Source organism: Propithecus coquereli, unplaced genomic scaffold (assembly GCF_000956105.1).
Source record: "Propithecus coquereli isolate 6110/MARCELLA unplaced genomic scaffold, Pcoq_1.0 Scaffold73, whole genome shotgun sequence".
In the NCBI taxonomy this organism is placed as follows: Eukaryota; Metazoa; Chordata; class Mammalia; order Primates; family Indriidae; genus Propithecus; species Propithecus coquereli.
In genome coordinates this window covers 3,290,230-3,309,827 of record NW_012153396.1, presented here as the reverse complement: position 1 = coordinate 3,309,827, position 19,598 = coordinate 3,290,230, and the positions used below count along the sequence as shown (strand labels likewise).

The 19,598-nt window shown below is 38.9% G+C and overlaps 1 protein-coding gene across 1 annotated transcript in view; it reads left to right on the top strand.

Moving 5' to 3' along the window:
• LOC105824364 (chromosome unknown open reading frame, human C10orf76) overlaps positions 1–19,598 on the top strand; it is a 166,949-nt gene that overhangs the window by 69,377 nt on the left and 77,974 nt on the right. The window contains exon 18 of the mRNA XM_012661785.1: positions 1,044–1,119. Within this exon, the coding sequence (XP_012517239.1) occupies positions 1,044–1,119 (76 nt within the window). The remainder of the gene's footprint in view (positions 1–1,043; positions 1,120–19,598) is intronic.

Genomic DNA, 19,598 nt, shown 5'->3' with positions numbered 1-19,598 from the left:
CACTTGTGCCGTTTTGTCTTTTCTAAAATGGCACAGGTACTTTAATGTGTGGTCCTGAAGATCTTAACTGATAGAGGATGTGTTCAGTTCTGTACTTCTATCATCTTTCCTCCTGCCTGTGAGTTTGGAAAAGAGAAAGAATTTGGTCACACTGGGAAGAATATTCCTGGTTGATTCATTTTGCAGATCATACAATTAAGTCAGAGAAGCAAAATCAGGTTACTCGTTGATTAAAATATGACCATCCTTTATCTGGAAAGATTATTTGTCCTGTTTGAGTTTATACCTTTAGGTTCAGAATGATATACATCGAGCAGGAGAAGACACCAACTCAGCCAGTCAGTTCTACTAAATTAGCCCCAGCCATTAGGGAAATGATAAATATGGCAACTAGATTACCCGCACATCACCACCCCAGTGTATTTTAAATGAATGCAAAAATTAAGTTATAGAACCCTGTTAGCAGTGAGTAGGGAACCCAAGGTGGAGAAGGACTGGAGTATTTTGATAGAAAGTGAAAAGAAGTTAGAGAAAAAAATTCCCAGTGAAAATAGTCAAGAGAGGCCAGGTGCGGTGGCTCATGCCTGTAATCCTAACACTCTGGGAGGCTGAAGCGGGAGGATTCCTTGAGCTCAGGAGTTCGAGACCAGCCTGAGCAAGAGCGAGACCCCGTCTCTACTAAAAATGGAAAAATTTAGCGGGGCATGGTGGGGAGCGCCTATAATCCCAGCTACTTGGGAGACTGAGGCAGGAGGATCACTTAAGCCCAGGAATTTGAGGTTGCTGTGAGCTGGGCTGACACCATGGCACTCTAGCCCAGGCAACAGAGCAAGACTGTGTCTCGAAAAAAAAAAAAAGAAAATAGTTGAGAGAATTCTATAAGCCCTTAAATTTTTCTCTAGGCTAAGGATGTTTTTAACAGAAGATTGGCATAGGCTTTGTTTGGTTATTCTAATAGTACTATTCTGAGATGTGTCTTTATTCCTCATAAATGTGTTTTATACGAGCGGTTTGGCAGATCTGTGTTCTTTTCTTCTTTATAGTCCTGAGGCTTTCTACCAACGCAGGCCAGTGGAAGGAAGCAGCTAGCAAGGTGACCCATGCATTGGTTAATATCAGGTAAGGAATGAGAATTTCTTTCTTTCAGAGTTCCTTGGCTCTTCCCAATGTTTATCATACCTTTCTAAGTCGAGTGCATTGAACACCACTATTTTAAGCTCTGATATCTGTAGAAGTAGAAGAAATTGTTGTGCTTGATCAAGAAAAGCAGGCATACATGAGACTTTTGTCATAGTGAACTGGCTGTTTTATGAATTTTCTACCAAGAGATGGTTGCAAGCCCTTCTCAGACATCTTAGCTGCCAAAGTGTTTTCTGTGTATAGGCTTTTTTCTAAAAGATTTTTTCTGCTGTTCTCTGTGACTTCAGTGAATGACTCATGGGGATCTAGAACTTTGACATTTTACTTTATGTGGCTATTTCTATTTGTGGCGAACAGAGGCAACTGGAGTCCATGGTGCTAAGTCATTTTAGGTTCTTTATGAAACAGCAAGGCAATTACAGAGTGCCATATGTATTGGATGAAGTTTTATCAGACATGGAGTTGGTTCAGGTCTTGAGGAGGCACCACTCACCCACAGGAATGAGCTGTTAGTAAGTGCAGAAGGGAAAGTGCTTTCAGTATTGTGAAACCTAAATCTGACTTTTCTTCCAGTTCTTGTTCCCTTTGTGCCTATGATTTTTCATTTTCTCAGCAGTTATTAAATTGTTCTTGGAAAACAATTGAAAAATTAACATTGAGTAAAAGAGGCAAGCCCAACAGATGGGGAACTTGATTTAGCTCCAGATGTAAGCCTTGCCAGAGATTCCCAGTAATAGTTATGCACATTTACAACTCGGTGTAGATTCTAATGTATGACAGAGCTGTTTGTTTCTGTATCTTTCTTTTCATTCTTGGTATTTAAAGGTAAAATGTCCTGTCCCTGCAGTGATTTACTACAGTGTTTGGCATATCTGGGAATAAAAGGAAAAGTGTGAAATATGTGTGTTAGGAGGGCTGGGATGAGGGAGCATGGGGTGAGATGTGCTAACAAGATTGCAATGAAAGTTGATCTGCCTTACCTGTCTCCAGAGACACTTTGTAGCAAACACAATTTTATAAATTTCACAAATAAATGCATATCTACACCTAGCAAATAATACAGATACTGTGATGAAGCCTTATGATAAATGTGATTTTCTGTGAGAATCAAGAATTACAAACTGCCTTCTCCCAAATATCCCTTTGCGACCCAAGGGCAGTATGACAAATGTGGGTGTTTGAATGAAGCACCAGGTTCTAGGCTAGAGTATGAAGTGCATATGGGTATAATTTATGTTGTGTTTATTTATTCATGTATTTACGTAGGCTTTCCAGGCAGCTTCTTTTCATCTGGGGCCTGTTTCCTTGATCACATTCCTTAATGCTTGCTTTATCTCCTACTTTGTTGCTTTTCCTTTCAGTGGTTTCTGGCTTGGCTGCTGTCCTTATTCTTCCCAAGGGCCATCAAGCAGCTGATTTAAGCTTTTGGCCTCTCCTTTTTCTAAACAGCCAAGAAAGAAATGGACTGATGCTTGAACAGATGCCTGTAACCATGTAACCTCTTCCTTCTCTTTGTATGACTCTGTCAGGCTCATACTTCCATTTTCATTCCTCAAACTTCTCTGATGAACTTGCTACAGAGAATAATCACATCATTTTCACTGTTGCTAATGAATTAGATTCAGAGTATATGCTTAAAGTAACAAAGACCCAGTCAGTTTTCTCAAGAGCTTCCTGGAAAGATGTATTTGAATGTCACTTAACCACAGTAAGGCCAGATCAGGGAAAAATACTTGTTATAGTAAGCCTGCAAAAGTTTACCTTTTTTCTTTTCTGACATCTGTTTTCACTTACTTAATGCTAGACTTTGTGTTGCTCTTTTACATACTATTTTCTTTAAACTTTAAACTCTATAGAGTATATTATATACTTTTAAAAATATTCTTTTGTCCAATGAGTCAACTGAGTCTTAAAGATGTTGTGAATTGTGCAAGGTCCCACAATTGCTCCTTGGCAAAACTGAGAAGTAATCATAGGTCTGCTAAACTCCACGTTCAGGGCTTTTCCTTCAAAGCCATAATGCCTCCTTCTATAGAATTGCATCAAAGACCACCTTGGAGGTAAACAGAAAACTCAGCATGATGTGTTGAAAGGAGCATGGATATTTGAATTAGAAAAACTGCATTTTTAATTTTTGTTTCTACCTTTTATTATGTGACTTTGACCAAGTTACTTAGCTTCTCTGGGCTTCTTTCCACCATCTATAAAATGGGGGTGATGGTGATATCAGCTATTTCACAGGATAGTGGTTGTGAGAATTATATAATGTAATGTAGATAAAAGCCCCTAGTAACCTATAAAATACTGGTTATTTCACTTAGCATAGGTCTTCAAGGTTTGCCCATGTCGTAGCATGTGTCAGAATTTCCTTCCTTTTTAGGCTGAATAGTATTCCTTCGCATGTGTATACCATCTTTTATTTATCCATTCATCCGCTGATGGACACTTGACTTGCTTTCACCTTTTGGTTATTGTAAATAATGCTGCTGTGAACATGGGTATATAAATATCTGTTTCAGACCCTGCTTTTATTTCTTTGGGGAATATACCCAGAAGAGGAGACACTATTAACTTTGAATGGTTTAGAAAACAAAAACCTGTGTCAGAAAATCTGACCTGTGGGTTCCCCAGCAATACTGTGGGATATTTAACTATTGGCCACCACATTGATTATCAAGGACAGAGTATGTGCTGATCCCACATCTGGAAAGGATTTCTAAGGCAGAGTGAACAAACCACCTCTTAGTCACCTCTCCTGTAGTATGTTCTTTGATTGCCATAGAAAGGGCTTGGGTTGCATGTGAAGTTTTCAGACCCCTAACAGTTGGGAGACCTCGTAGACTGGTTTGCCAGTTGATGATGGCGAATTATGTCTTTGAGAATTATGTCCTGGAATGCAGTGCATCTAAAGACTACCCTAACATAGTGTCTCCCTAGCAGATGAAAGGCAGCAGAAAGGCTACAGACCTTTCTGTTCTAAGCATACTTTATTTAGATTGTGACAATGAAAATTAAAAGTACTTCCACATTCTTGGAGGCCTAAATTTGCTCAAGTGTCAGTCTTTTTGCTTTTCACTTGTCTTTCGTGGCTTAGTCATGCTAGTTCTTTAATTGTCAAAGTTCTCTGTGTTTAAACAATTTGTCTCTCTCTTCCTGTTTAATCCTTTAGTGAGATTCTTAAAATGCAGCTGCTTAGAAGCTGCTATTTTTATTGGAACACTTGATATCTCCAACAAACAGGGCCCTATGTTATTTCTTCCCCATACGAGAGTTGTTCCATTGCTTTGCCATAAGAAAAATAAAATATATTGCTTCACCTTTAAGATTCTACTTGTTGCTTCAGCTGCCTCCATAGATCTAATAGTCCACAAAGGAAGAATACTTTGAGGGGACACATGCAGGGCAGGAAGGTAAGAATTTGGGAATTCTTGCTTAGAGACTTCTATGCTAAATGTTTCCTGCCACCACTCAGCGGTGATCCCAGTTTGTGAAGTATTGTACTTTAAGAAGATGTCTGCTGACTGTTAACCTAATTTGTCAGAAGAGAGAAAGAAAAATGTTAAACTAAAATCTGACCTTCATCTAACCAAACAACTTTCAAGGTAAATAATTTGAGGCCCTTAATGAATCTCTTCAAGTTAACATCTTAATGCTTTTCACTTAATGAACATTTCATTAGCACCAAGTTCAAAATCCTGTTCTCTGATTGCACACAGAAATAGTGGCTGAATCACTGCAAATAACTGTTTCTCCTGTTCTGTAATTTTCTTAAGGTAGATAATTTTTTTTTTTTTTTTTTTTGAGACAGAGTCTCACTTTGTCACCCGGGTTAGAGTGCCTTGGCATCAGCCTAGCTCACAGCAACCTCAAACTCCTGGGCTCAAGGGATCCTCCTGCCTCAACCTCCCGAGTAGCTGGGACTACAGGCCCACACCACCATGCCTGGCTAAGTTTTTCTGTCTTCAGTAAAGAAGGAGTCTCACTGTTGCTCAGAGCTGGTCTCAAACTCCTGACCTCACGCAATCCCCTTACCTTGGCCTCAGTAGATGAAGTTTTAACTATGGTTAATGTAGAAATTTTTTTCTTTATTTGGAATGCATTAAGCTGCAGGTTAGCTTTTCTTCAAGAATGACTTTAATTAGCCAGGCATGGTGGTGCACACCTGTAGGCTCAGCTACTTGGGAGGCTGAGGCAGGATCGCTTGAGCTCAGGAGTTTGAGGTTGCAGTGAACTATGATGATGCCACTGCACTCTAGCCCAGGAAACAGCGCAAGACCCTGTCTCAAAGAAAAAAAAAAAAGAATGACTTTTTAGTTATTGCCACTGTTAGACACAAACCTGGGGTTTGGAATGAGAATTTAGTGCATTTCTTTGTAAGTCCCTTAATTAAATTCACCTAGTGAGTTTATTTCTTATCCTCTTGTTCACTCCAGGGTCTTTTTGTTCCTTTGTTGAGTTGGTTCCCTCACCCACCTTCCTACTTATGTGCTTACATAGCTGTTACACTCCTCCCTCCAAAAAAGGATGGGGGAGCTTTAAGTGTACACTGCTGGGGAGGCTAACGAACAAAAATAGCTCTCAGCAGCCTCTAGATAAGGAGATTCATTGAGCATAACACCCTTTGGAATAGGCTGTGTATAGAAGTCTGAATGTCAGAAAATAAGCCTTCAGACAGTAATCACTATTAATGGCAGCAAAGTTATTGTTAGGATGGGAATGCAAGGTCTCAGCCAGCCAAAGTCTCCCCAGCTCCCCTTGCCCATCACCTGTTTGGGCTACAATATTTGCCTCATTGCCATAATTATCTTATCAAAATGGATACTGATGAATTGAGAGAAGCAGCATTTTGATGTCCAGGCACTTCAGCTGAAGGATGTAACATACTCTAGTGAAAAGTAAATATGGAGTAAAATAATTAATGATAGGAGCAGAGCCATTGGCTGATGACTCTATTTGAATGGTGGGGAGCACGTGAACATAACCTTCTATTCTAGTTGTCTACTCTGGGGTGACAGGTAGACTCAGATTATCCTCTGAGTTAGAATTTATCAGTAATGACCTTTCTTCTGTTACTCTAACCCTGCTGCTCTCCCATTAGAGAAAATGAAAAGCATTATGCAGATTAAAACAAAGCACCAAAATGAAACTGGTGTAATATTGCTTACGCAATGACTGGGAGCATTACATGTTATTATAATAGTTGCTGTTCCCTAATCCCTTAAGACTGCAGCTAGAATTGAAAAACCAAACACTGAATCCCATGTGGTTAATCATCTGTTTTGCCCTAGCTTGTTTCATGCTGCAAAGTGAGGTTTTGCATTAGATCATAGCTGGGCTTGATGAACTGCAGTGCAGTTAAGAAGTCTTGGTTTAGGAGATTCAGATATTTGTAATTAAATGCCAAGATTTTTAGCTGGGGACTGCTGTGTTTCAGATGAGTGTAGCTTTAGCATATACAACCCTTCCTAAACTTATCCTGAAGTTTTCTTGGAATCTTTTTCACACTTTGCCCTTTTTAAAAAAACCTGTGGTAAAATATACATAACATAAAATTTACCATTTTAACAATTAGTAAGTATACAGTTTAGCGGCATTAAGTACATTCACATTATTATGCAACCATCACCACCATCCATCTCCAGAACTACTTCTTTTTCCTCAACTGAAACTCTGTACCCGTTAAATACTAACTGCCTATTCCCTCCTCCCCCCAGCCCCTGGCAGTCATCATTCTATTTTCTCTTTCTTTGAATTCCACTACTCTAGGAACTTCATTCATGCATTTGTCCTTTGTGACTGGCTTATTTCACTTAACATAATGTCCTCAAGGTTCATCCATGTTTTTTAGCTTGTGTCAGAATTTCCTTTTTGAGGCTGAATAACATTCCATTGTATGGATATACCACATTTTATTTCTTCATTTTCACGTAGATGGACACTTGGGTCGCTTGTACCTTTTGGCTATTGTGAATAATGCTGCTATGAACATGAGTGTATGTAAATCTCTTTGAGACTCTACTTTCATTTCCTTTGGGTATATAGAGTAATTGCCAGACTGTTTCTCAAAGTGGCTGCACCATTTTACATTCCAATTTCTTCATGTTCTTGCCAATGCTTATTTTTAGTCTTTTTACAATGGTCATCCTAATGGGTGTGAAGTGGTATCTCATTGTGGTTTTACTTTCATTTCTCTAATGACTAGGATGTTAAGCATCTTTTTATATGCTTACTAGCTATTTGTATATCTTTTTCGGAGAACTGTCTGTTCAAGTCCTTCTCTCATTTTTAAATTAAGCTATTTTTTTGTTGTTCAGTTTTAGGAGTTCTTTATATATTCTGGATATTAATCCCTTATCAGATATATGGTTCGCAGATATTTTTCCCCATTCCATGGGTTGCCTTTCATTTTGTTGGTAGTGTTATTTGATGCATGGAAGTTTTTAATTTGGGTGAAATCCAGCTTATCTATTTTTTCTTTTGTTGCCTGTGCTTTTGGTGTCATATCCAAGAAGTCATTGCCAAATGCAATGTCATAAAGGTTTCTCACTGTTTTCTTCTAAGAGTTTTATAGTTTTAGCTCTTATGTTTAAATCTTTGATCCTTTTTTTTTAATGAGATGGGGTCTTGCGCTGTTGTCCAGGCTGATCTCAAACTCCTGGGCTCAAGTGATCCTCCCACCTCAGCCTCCTGAGTAGCAGGGGTTACAGGCTCATGCCACTGAACCCACTTCCTTTGATCCATTTTGAATGAATTTTTATAATATATATGGTGTAAAGTAAGGGTCCGACTTCATTTTTTCACATGTGGATATCCAGTTTCCCCAGTACCCACTTTCCTTTTTTGAGATAACCACCACTCAGATTTCTTAACTTGAATCAGGCTGAATTTGGAACTTAACTGATAAGGGGCAGAAATGGAACCTCTCCACATTTTTTCCTATATATCCTCTTTCCTTTTTGTTTTTTAGCTTGCTCATTCCTCTGCTGTTTAAGAGGTAGCATAACACAGTGGTTGAGAGTAGGGACTTTAGAGTCAGGTTGTTGGAGTTTGAGTCCCAGCTCTACCATTACTTTGGGCAAGTTATTTACCACTCTTTGTTTGAGTTTTCTGAGCTTTACAGTGAGGATAATATGACCCTGTGTAATTGTAGAGATTATTAAATAACAATATGTGTAAAGCTCTTAGAATAGTGCCTGGCACATAGGCAGTGCTATATAAATGTTTATTATTGTTATCTTTAAAAATATTGTTGTCCTGATTGTACCAGCCTTAGTCGTGGGAACTCATTCTAGATGACCAAGCCCCTTCCATACCCAACTTTGTTCAATCCCTTGTCCCTGCTTATGTGGACTTAGTAGGGACCAGAGATACAAAATTATGTTATTTGCAAGCTGACATTGGGGGCAGAACTGAACTTAGGCTGTCAGTCTGTGCTTTGGCATCATTAATGGGAAAATAGTTTGGGTGGGGAGAGTTTGTGTTTTCCATCACTTTCAGTCGTTTGAAGAAATGTTTGACCATGCAACCTTGGCTTTATTATTTTCAGGTAAGTAGTCTGTCTGTTTGCCGTCATTGTGGTAAAAGAATGTGCCCCAAATGAATATGCATTTAGTTGAGAGGCTATTAACCAATGTGTTCTTATCTCTGATTGGAGGAATTATAGGTGGTTTAAATTTTTCTTCCTTACATTTTAATTTATTAAAAACATTTAACTGTGGATTTTTTTGTAGATTCCCTTTATCAGGTTGAGGAAGTTCCTAGTTTATTGAGTGTTTTTATCATGAAAGAGTGTTGGATTTTGTCAAATGGTTTTCCTGCATCTATTGAGATGGTTGTGTGGCTTTTATATTTTATTCTGTTGATACAGTTTGCTACATTAATTGATTTTCATATGTTAAATGAACCTTACATTCCTGGGATAAATCCTATTTAGTGTGTATAATTCTTTTTATATGTTGCTGGATTCAGTTTGCTAGTACGGGTTGAGCATCTCAAATCCAAAATCTGAAATGCTCCAAAATCTAAACTTTCTGAGTACTGACATGATGTTCAAAGGAAATGCTCATTGGAGCATTATAGATTTCCAATTTGTGGATTAGGGATGTTCAACTGGCAAGTATAATACAAATATCCCAAATCCAAGATCTGAAACATTTTTGGCCCCAGCATTTTAAATAAGGGATACTCAACCTGTGGGTTTTTTTCATTATCTTTTTTATACTGATATTCTGTTTTTTTTTCATTTTTAATTTTAATTTAATTTTATTTTCTTAGAGACAGGGTTCTCACTATGTTGTCCAGGTTGGACTTGAACTCCTTGGCTCAAGCCATCCTCCCAAGTAGCTGGGACTACAGGCACACTCCACCATACCCAGCTCAACCTGTTTTGTTGGTGTCCATATTCAGTATCTATAGACTAAGAAGATATTAGTATGTAGTTTTCTTTTTGTGTAATGTCTCAGTCTGGTTTTGGTATCAAGATAATACTGGTCTCATAGAATGAGTTGGAAAGTATTTTCTTCTGTTTTTTGGAAGAGCTTATGAGGTATTGGTATTAGTTCTTATTTAAATGTTTGGTAGAATTCACCAGTGAAGCCATCAGGGGCTGGGCTTTTTTCCATGAGTAGTTTTTTTTTTTATTGATAATTCAGTCTCTTGTTACAGGTCTTCAGATTATATGTACATATGTATATATGTATTAATGAATGAATGAGATGGTTTCTCGCTGTGTTATCCAGACTGGACTCCAATTCCTGGTCTCAAGCACTCCTCCTGCCTCAGCCTCCTGAATAGCTGGAACTACAGACACGTGCCACCACACTCAGCTTATTCAGATTGTCTGTTTCCTTTTTTTTTGTTTTGAGACAGAGTCTTGCTCTGTTGTCTGGGGTAGAGTGCAGTGGTGTCATAGCTCATTGCAACCTCAGACTCCTGGGCTCAGGTGATCCTCCTGCCTCAGCCTCCTGAGTAGCCAGGACTATAGGCATGCACCACCATGCCTGGCTAATTTTTTTTCTATTTATGGTAGAGTTGGGGTCTTGCTCTTGCTCAGGCTGGTCTCGAACTCCTGAGCTCAAGTGATCCTCCCTGCTCTGCCTCCCAGAGTGCTAGGGTTACAGGCATGAACCACTGCGCCCAGCCCAGGTCTTCTATTTCTTTGTCGATCTTCTGTCTACTTGTTCTATTAAAAATGAGGCATAGACGTATCCAATTATTATTGTTGAATTGTCTCTGCCTTCAATTCTGTCATGACGTATCTTTTTCCATTCTTTTACTTCAGTCTATTTGTATCTTTGAATCTAAAAATGTATCTCCAGTAGGTAGTTGGATCTTGATATCTTTATCCAGTCTGACAGTTGCTGCCTTTTGATTGTTTATTCCATTTACATTTAATGTTACTATTGACATAGTTGGATTTATATCTGTCACTACCTTTCTTGTTTTGTATATGTCTCATGTCTTTCTGTTCCTGTGTTCCTTCTTTACTGCTTTCTTTCTTTTTTTTTTGAGACAGAGTCTCACTGTGTTGCCCGGGCTAGAGTGCCGTGGCTTCAGCCTAGCTCACAGCAACCTCAAACTCCTGGGCTCAAGGGATCCTCCTGCCTCAGCCTCCCGAGTAGCTGGGACTACAGGCATGTGCTACTATGCCTGGCTAATTTTTTCTATATATATATTTTTAGTTGTCCGGATAATTTCTTTCTACTTTTAGTAGAGACGGGGTCTCGCTCATGCTGAGGCTGGTCTCGAACTCCTGACCTTGAGCGATCCGCCCACCTCGGCCTCCCAGAGTGCTAGGATTACAGGCGTGAGCTACCGCGCCCAGCCCTTTACTGCTTTCTTTTGCATTAACTGAACATTTTCTAATGTGTCATTTTTATTTCTTTAATGATTTATTTTACTTTTTTTTTAGTCATTTCTTTAGTGGTTGCTCTAGTGCTTACCACATGCATCTTAATTTCTGAGAATCAGCTTCAATTTATACTAACTTAATTGCAGTGAAATATAGAAACGTTACTTCTATGTAGTTCTAAGTAACATACACATGCAACACCCACTTCAGTAAACTTTATTTACAAAGGAAACACCCTATAAAAAAGGAGGAATTCCATATATTTTTGAGAAAGTGAGGACACATTAGAAAGAGGACTCTAATTTTGTCCACTTTATCATTTCTGGAGCTAGGACTAGATGATAATGGGGAAAAAGTCCATATTTAGATTTTAGATACATTTCTTTTGTGGGAGATTTTCTCACATGTAGGTGTTAAACACAGCATTTTAGATCCTGCTCTATTCCTTGGTGAGCTAATAGCCCACAGCTATTTTTTTTCCTGTCCTCAAAATGTGAACAGAGCTCATTGGCTCTTGATGCCTGCATATTGAGCTTTATAACAAAGAAAGAGTATAGGTACAAAAGTAACAGGACTAATTGGGCAACAGTTATTTTGGGGGTATCTAATTTTGAGAGATGTACACAATACTTTGATGTGGAGTGGATGAAGGAATTGTTAGGTTTGTTATGTCTGGAGTCAGTGTTGATTTGTGGAAGATATTCTTGTCCTGTTCCCTATCTTTTGCATCTCATTTTCTCCCAGTAAGGGAGGAGCTACTGATTGTGGCTTGTTTTTATTGGCTCAGATGAGGGACTATTTCTGGAATATTGCTCCTAGGAGAAAAGGAGTCAGCCTTGAGCTCAGCCCTCTGCCCTGAATCAAGCTACTGGACTGTGAAATTAGAAGGATCTCCTTTAGTAGGTTCCAGGTGCATGCTCTGAGCTTGTCAGTTGAAGCCTTTTGGGTGTGGGGCCTCACCCTTTGTAAAAGGTTTTATAAGAATTTGAGGAGTGAACTTGAGGAACCTTATAAGAGCATTTTATTTGTGAGTTAGTTGGGAGAGATCTTGTATATATCTGGTGACCTTACTTTGAATGTTGTTTTAGCAAACAATTAGACATTATTTTTGCTTGTTGGTTATGCTGATATTTTCTCCCTTTCTTTTTTTTTTTTTTTTGAGACAGGGTATCACTCTGTTGCTCGAGCTAGAGCGCAGTGGCGTCATTGTAGCTCACTGCAACCTAAAATTCCTGGGCTCAAGGGATCCTCCTGCTTCAGCCTCCTGGCTAATTTTTCTATTCATTTTATCTTTCTTAATAAATTATGCCAAATACTTACTTGAGCCTTTTGGAGGTGGCTGGGAGAGACTACCTTTTATGACTATGAGTGATAATGGAGTGGCTGCTTCCTTGTGACTAGAGGTAACTAAGAGTATGGGCCTTGAGGTAAACTAAGAGGGCTATGTTCTGAGCAGACAGTTGCAGATGAAATTGTCTAGAACACAGGAGGAGAAATGGATGATTGGCAGTTTGCTCCAGAATGTTGTAGCCCTTGGTCCCAGATGTGTGAGTGAATGGCCCTCACATGGCAGGAGAGCAAATTTTCTCCTTTCTCTTTAGATTCACAGTCTCACGCTATTTTTTATTTCTATAAATATGTATTTATACAGTAAAGGCCTCTGGTTTGCACTTGTTCCATCAGTAATGGATTGGCTCTCCTACCTATAATTTTATATGGTAAATTAACTTTAGTTTTTAGGCTGGGCATGGTGGGTCACGCCTGTAATCCTAGCATTCTGGGAGGCTGAAGTGGGAGGAGAGCTTGAGCTCAGGAGTTCGAGACCAGCCTGAGCAAGAGGGAGACCCTGTCTCTACTAAAAAATAAAAATATTAGCTGGGTGCGGTGGCACGTGCCTGTCGTCCCAGCTACTCGGGAGGCTGAGGCAGGAGGATGCCTTGAGCCCAGGAGTTTGAGGTTGCTGTGAGCTAGGCTGATGCCATGGCACTCTACTTAGAGCATCAGAGTGAGACTCTGTCTCAAACAAAACAAAACAAAATAAAGAAAAAAATAGTTTTTAAACTTTGACTTTTTATGGATCTCTGAGATGAGCCATCTGACATACTATTTTTTCTGCCGATCTTTTAATAAGCAGGACCTACCATATGCTGTTTCCAATTTCTTTGGGAAAGCATCAAAATTCTGAGAAGAGAGAGATTGAGAGGAGGAAAAAGAGTGAATGAAGGCCAGGCGCGGTGGCTCACGCCTGTAATCCTAGCACTCTGGGAGGCCGAGGCGGGTGAATCGCTCAAGGTCAGGAGTTTGAGACCAGCCTGAGCAAGAGCAAGACCCCGTCTCTACTAAAAAATAGAAAGAAATGATCTGGACAACTAAAAATATATAGAGAGAGAAAAAAAAGAAATTAGCCAGGCATGGTGCCGCATACCTGTAGTCCCAGCTACTCAGGAGGCTGAGGCAGAAGGATTGCTTGAGCCCAGGAGTTTGAGGTTGCTGTGAGCTAGGCTGATGCCACACGGCACTCACTCTAGCCCAGGCAACAAAGCAAGACTCTGTCTCGGAAAAAAAAAAAAAAAAAAGTGAATGAGAGGCAGTGTGGGGAGTCTGTGGGAGATAGATTTGGGATCCTCTCTTTAGAAGTCTGTAGATTAAGGGGCATTTCTTTATTCTTTTGTTTCTGCCACTGTTTCCTTATCTTTGCAGCTGTTTCTAAATGCTAGAAATTGAGAACCATCAAGGCAGTCAAGGTGACCTAGAATTGCTGCTCTGTCTTAATAAGTCAGGAAGAATGGTATTTCCAATTGACTCATTATATAATGGGGTCATAGGAGTGGGAAGGGCTTAGAGTGTATGTGGGACCAAACCCCATCATTCCTGGGCTCTTGCTCTTTCCCAGCCAGCTCTCCCTAGCCTCTGGCTCTCTAGAGATGGGCTGCATTTGCTGGCACAACTATCCCTGGTCCTTTATGGTTGTACCACTCCCTAATTATTATTGATCCCAAAGTAAGAAAAAATGTTTTGTTTTCACCTGAGAAAAGGTTTTTTTTTCCCCCAAAGGAACTCTCGTTATTAAATGTAGACATTTAATAATGGCTTAGTTTATAAAAGACTCTTTTCTAACTATAACGTATATAAAATCTAGCTACAAAGGGGATAAATAGGCATAGTTTAGGCCCCTAATTTGTTTCCTTTTCCATCCTACATTTAAGGTTCTTTTTATAAAGGGTGGGCAATCGTTCTTCTTATCCTTTATTTTTCCCTCTCCATTTATATAATATTTCCCAAGAGTAAGGCTGGAACTCTGGTCACACAACTCAGATATTTTAACCATGTTGAACAGTAGATTGTTAATATGCTAATGGGAGGAAGAAGCCATTGCTATTGGGTAGCCATATGTTATCCTATCAGCAAACCCAAACAGACTTCTCTTCAGCAGATGAAACTTAAGTTTATTTGGATTATTGTGACCAATATGAGAAGTGTTCTTGGATCCATAGGCACTTAATCACTCTAAATTCTCAGGTTTATACAACAATGGCTAAGGTACTAGACCTCCTCTTTTCTGTTGGACTTTGTACTTGCAAGTTAGCGATGCCTGGATCATGGAACCTTAAAAGCTGAAAAGAACCTAAGAGGTCATCTATCCCATATCCTTCCTAAAGCATAAATCTAATATGTTGGGGATATATTCAGCTTCTGGTTGAGTACTTAGTGACATAGTGATTAACACTTTAGGCTCCAGACTGTTCAGTTTTTTAAATTATGGGAATCTCTTCTTTATGTTGTAACCCTTCCTCTTTATAACCTGAGCTTATTGATTCTGTTTCTACCTTTAGATACACCAAAAAATTTGTCTACTAAATGTTAACTTCTTCAAAGGGCTAACATGTATACTACTATGGTACATTCTTTCTTCCCTCAATTGTTCTTCATATGCGTGGTTTCAAAATCTCTAAAGTGCTGTGATTGTCCTTTGGACATATTCTAACTTGTTAATTTATCTCCTAAAGTATGGTGTTAGGGTGTGCCTTGTACCAAATAACCATTCAGTAAATGATTACTGGATTGAATGACACCAAGAATTGGATCTAGGTATGTAGTTCAGATTACAGAGAGACTGTTAGTGCCCATGATATGGACATATTTTATTTGCAGCATCTAATTACATTATTATTAGTCCTTTTATTTTTATTTTTTAAGACAGTGTCTCACTCTGTTGCTGGGGCTAGAGTGCAGTGGCATCATTACAGCTCACTATTACAGCCCAAACTCTTGGGCTCAAAGTGATCCTCCTGCCTAAGGCTCCCAAGTAGCTGGGACTATAGGTGTGTGCCACCATGCCTAGCTAATTTTTCTTTTTTTTTTTTCGTAGAGATGGGGTCTTGCTCTTGCTCAGGCTAATCTGGAACTCCTGGCCTCAAGCAATCCTCCTGGCTGGGCCTCCCACAGTGCTAGGATTATAGATGTGAGCCAGCTACCCTAGACTGCACTGTAGTATTAGCAGCTTGATTACATTATTGGTACATAGCAAACTGGCATCCCACTAAAACCTTCAAGTCTACTTAAAGTAACCTGCTCTTGAGCCAGCTCTCTCCTGTCCTGTACTTTTTCAGTTGGGAGTGATATTTTGCTTTGTTTTGGTTTATGGTGCTGAGTTTTTTAATCTTATTTTAATGCTGCCTATTCATAACAGAAAAAATTTAAACAATGCAGAAAAGTACAAAGAACAAAGTAAAGTAAAATCATCTAAAATCTCACCCTTCAAGCCAGGCATGGTGGCTCATGCCTGTAATCCTAGCACTCTGGGAGGGTGAGGCGGGAGGATTCTTGAGCTCAGGAGTTTGAGACCAGCCTGAGCAAAAGCAAGACCCTGTCTCTACTAAAAATAGAAAAATTAGTCATCCTGGCATGCATCTATAGTCCCAGCTTCTCAGGAGGCTGAGGCAGGAGGATCACTTGAGCCCAGGAGTTTGAGGCTGCAGTGAGATATGATGACACCACTGTGCTCTAGCCTGGGTGACAGAGCAAGACTCTGTCTCAAAAAAAATAAATAAATAAAAATCTCACTCTTCAAGATAGCTGCTGTTACTATTTTGGTGACTCTCCTTCTGAACATTTACAGTTGATTTTTTCTTTTTAAACTAACCTATATGCAACTCTTTATCCTTGTTAAATGTATCTTGTTGGTTTCAATTCATCATTCTAGCTTATCAGGGTATTTTTTGAATCCTGATTATGTCATTCTATGTATTGGTTATCTTTTGCAGCATTATATCATCAGCACATTTGGTAAATATGCCTTCTAAATCTTTGTCCAGATGCTTTGATCTATTCCTGACTCTGCTACTGATTTGGTGGGTGATTTGGGACTAATCTCTCCCCTTTCTGGGCTTTGCCTTGCTGCTGTTACATAAAATGCCCTTGAAGACTGAAAAAATTCTTTAAGAATCAACTGCAAAGCTCTTTGTGAAGAATAAATTTGTGGGTGGGGAATCATCAGGGCCAGACTGGAAAAAAAAATAAGATTCTTTTATGGAAAAATCAGGGACAACAACCTTCACAGAGTGGTTCACATCTTCCTCTAGCCGTCTACCCTCCCAAAACCCCAGCAAATGGATTCACCACTTTAAGAATTAATAATTTTTTTAAAAAGGGTGTAGTGGCCTACACCTGTAATACTAGCACTTTGGGAGGCCAAGGTGGGAGGATTGCTTGAGGTCAAGAGTTCAAGAGCAGCCTGGGAAACATAGTGAGACCTCCATCTCTACAAAAAATTTGAAAATTAGCTGGGCGTTGTGACACATGCCTGTAGTCCCAGCTACTCAAGAGGCTTGTATGGGAGGATTGCTTGAGCTCAGGAATTCAAGGCTGTAGTGAGCTATGATCATGCCACTGCACTCTAGCCTGAGTGACAGAGTGAGACCCTGTCTCCAAAAATAAATAAATAAATAACAATTTCTTGAAAACATTGTAGCAAGCATTAGTTCTTATATTGAGAAATTAGAGAGAACATACAGGTAAAGGGCAGTAAAAAGATAGTTTTGGAATGATGGTGGGAGAGCTTTACTGAGAAAGAAGATGCTCTTCACTGTTTTCTCTGTTAAGTAGTAGTAAGCTTAGTGGTTACAATAAAGGTTCTTCTTATTTGGGGTCTTTTTGGAGGGAAAAGTATGAAACTCACTGCTCCTTGCTAGTTCTCCCCGAAACAAGTCTTGCTGCGTGCATTTCATTCCCTGCATTCTTAAAGAAGGTATGTGATAATCTGAAACTGAAACTGAGGCAGGGTTTTAAGCAAGCAATTAATGACATGGTAAGAATTTTTACCTTCAGTGGATTAATTGTTAAATGAATTGCGTTTGCATTTTATTGTCATTTTACTGTGGTATCAGCTTAATTGTAAATATGGTGTTACATAGTGGAAGACAATAATAAACAGAATTATGTACTCAGTGATCAGATTTAAGAAATTTCTAACTCTGAGGAAAGATTTTCTTCTTAAACTGTCTCTTGCTATTCTTTTTATGTAGGTTTTGATTGATTTTACCTCAATTATACATTTCTCTCTGGAGCCCAGATGTTGTTCATGCTTTAGCAAAGTGGGCTCCTGTTGTAAGAGGTTTAATGAGATTTTTTTGTTCTAATAGGTTTCTATATAATTTCTTTTAAAACCAATAACATGTGAGTGGGATGTCAAACATGGGATGTACTAGTGCATTTTCACTACCCTGTGTACGAAAGAACATTAATTTCTCTCTCATTAGATACCATTTTTGTATGATGAAAATTTTCAATCTTAAGGAAGCTCCAGAGACGGTTCCCATTGGTCTCTCCTAACATGCATTCATCTCAGTAACACAGCTGAAAAGGCAGCAGGAGTAGCCATCTGTGGTTGGATCTCATTCTGAGTGGCAGAGGGTGGAAGATTTCTGACCAGAGTCTTGACTGTATCTCATCATTCTCGTGAGATAATTTATTAGATGGCATTCAAATAGGGATGGATTAAAATCTGTTCCTTTTGCCCATGTAATCTGAACCGATTTTCAAATTATGTAAAAAAAAAGTAACTATTTGATAAATTCTAAAGAGTATTAATGAATATGTATAATAAAGCTTGATCATAAAATGAACATATAGGAACCACTTACCTTAAGAAATAGAATGTTCAGGCAGATCGTTTGAGCTCAGGAGTTCGAGATCAGCCTGAGCAAGAGCGAGACCCCGTGTCTACTCAAAAAAAATAGAAAGAAATTAGCTAGACAACTAAAAATATATAGAAAAAATTAGCCGGGCATGGTGGCACATGCCTGTAGTCTCAGCTACTCAGGAGGCTGAGGCAGTAGGATTGCTCGAGCCCAGGAGTTTGAGCTTGCTTTGAGCTAGGCTGATGCCACGGCACTCTAGTCTGGGCAACAGAGTACTGTCTCAAAAAAAAGAAAAAAGAAATAGAATGTTACCAACTCACTGAAACTCAGTCTTTCTTTTTAATTGAAATATTTATATATGGTAAAATGTGCAAAATCTTAGGTATATAACTCATCAGCTTTTTTAATTGATACATAATTTTTGTATGTATTTATGATGTTTGGTTACATGCATAGATTGTATAATGATCAAATCAGAAGTCCTCTCTTCTAGCTATTTTGATATATACAATACATTGTTGACTGTAGTCCCCCTACTCTGCTATCAAACATTAGGACTTATTTCTTCTATCTAACTGTATGTTTGTACTCATTAACTAACCTCTGTTTACCCTCCCTCACACACACACACCTTTCCCAGCCTCTGGTGTCTATCATTTTACTCTCTACCTCCATGAGATCAACTTTTTTTAGATCCCACATATAAGTGTGAACACATGATATTTGTCTTTCTGTACCTGACTTATTCCCCTTAACATAATGACCTTCAGTTCCATCCATGTTGCTGCAAATGACAGGATTTTCTTCTTTTTTATGGCTGAATAGCATTCCATTGTGTATATGTATACCACATTTTCTTTATCCATTCATCCATTGACAGACACTTAGGTTGATTTCATATCTTTGCTATTGTGAATAATGCTGCAATAAATGTGGAATACAGATATTTTTTTTCCTTTGTACAAATACCTAGTAGTAGGATTCTGAACAGCTTTTTACAAATGTATACCATCTGTGTAAATCACCATTCAGATCAAGACATAAAACATGTCTATTAATCCAGAAAGTTCCCTCATGACCCTCCTTTTCCAGTGAGTAACCTCTTTCTCCACAACTATGCCTTTTCCTGACTTCTCTCACAATAAATTAGTTTTGTGTATTCTTGAACTTCATATAAACAGAATTATATAGTATGTCTTCTTTTGTGTCTGGCTTATTTCACTCAATATAAGGTTTTTGAGATTTATCCACTTTTTGGTATATATAAGTAGTTCATTCTTTTTTTTTTTTTTTTTTTTTTCGAGACAGAGTCTCACTCTGTTGCCCGGGCTAGAGTGAGTGCCGTGGCATCAGCCTAGCTCACAGCAACCTCACACTCCGGGGCTCAAGCGATCCTCCTGCCTCAGCCTCCCGAGTAGCTGGGACTACAGGCATGCGCCACCATGCCTGGCTAATTTTTTCTATATATT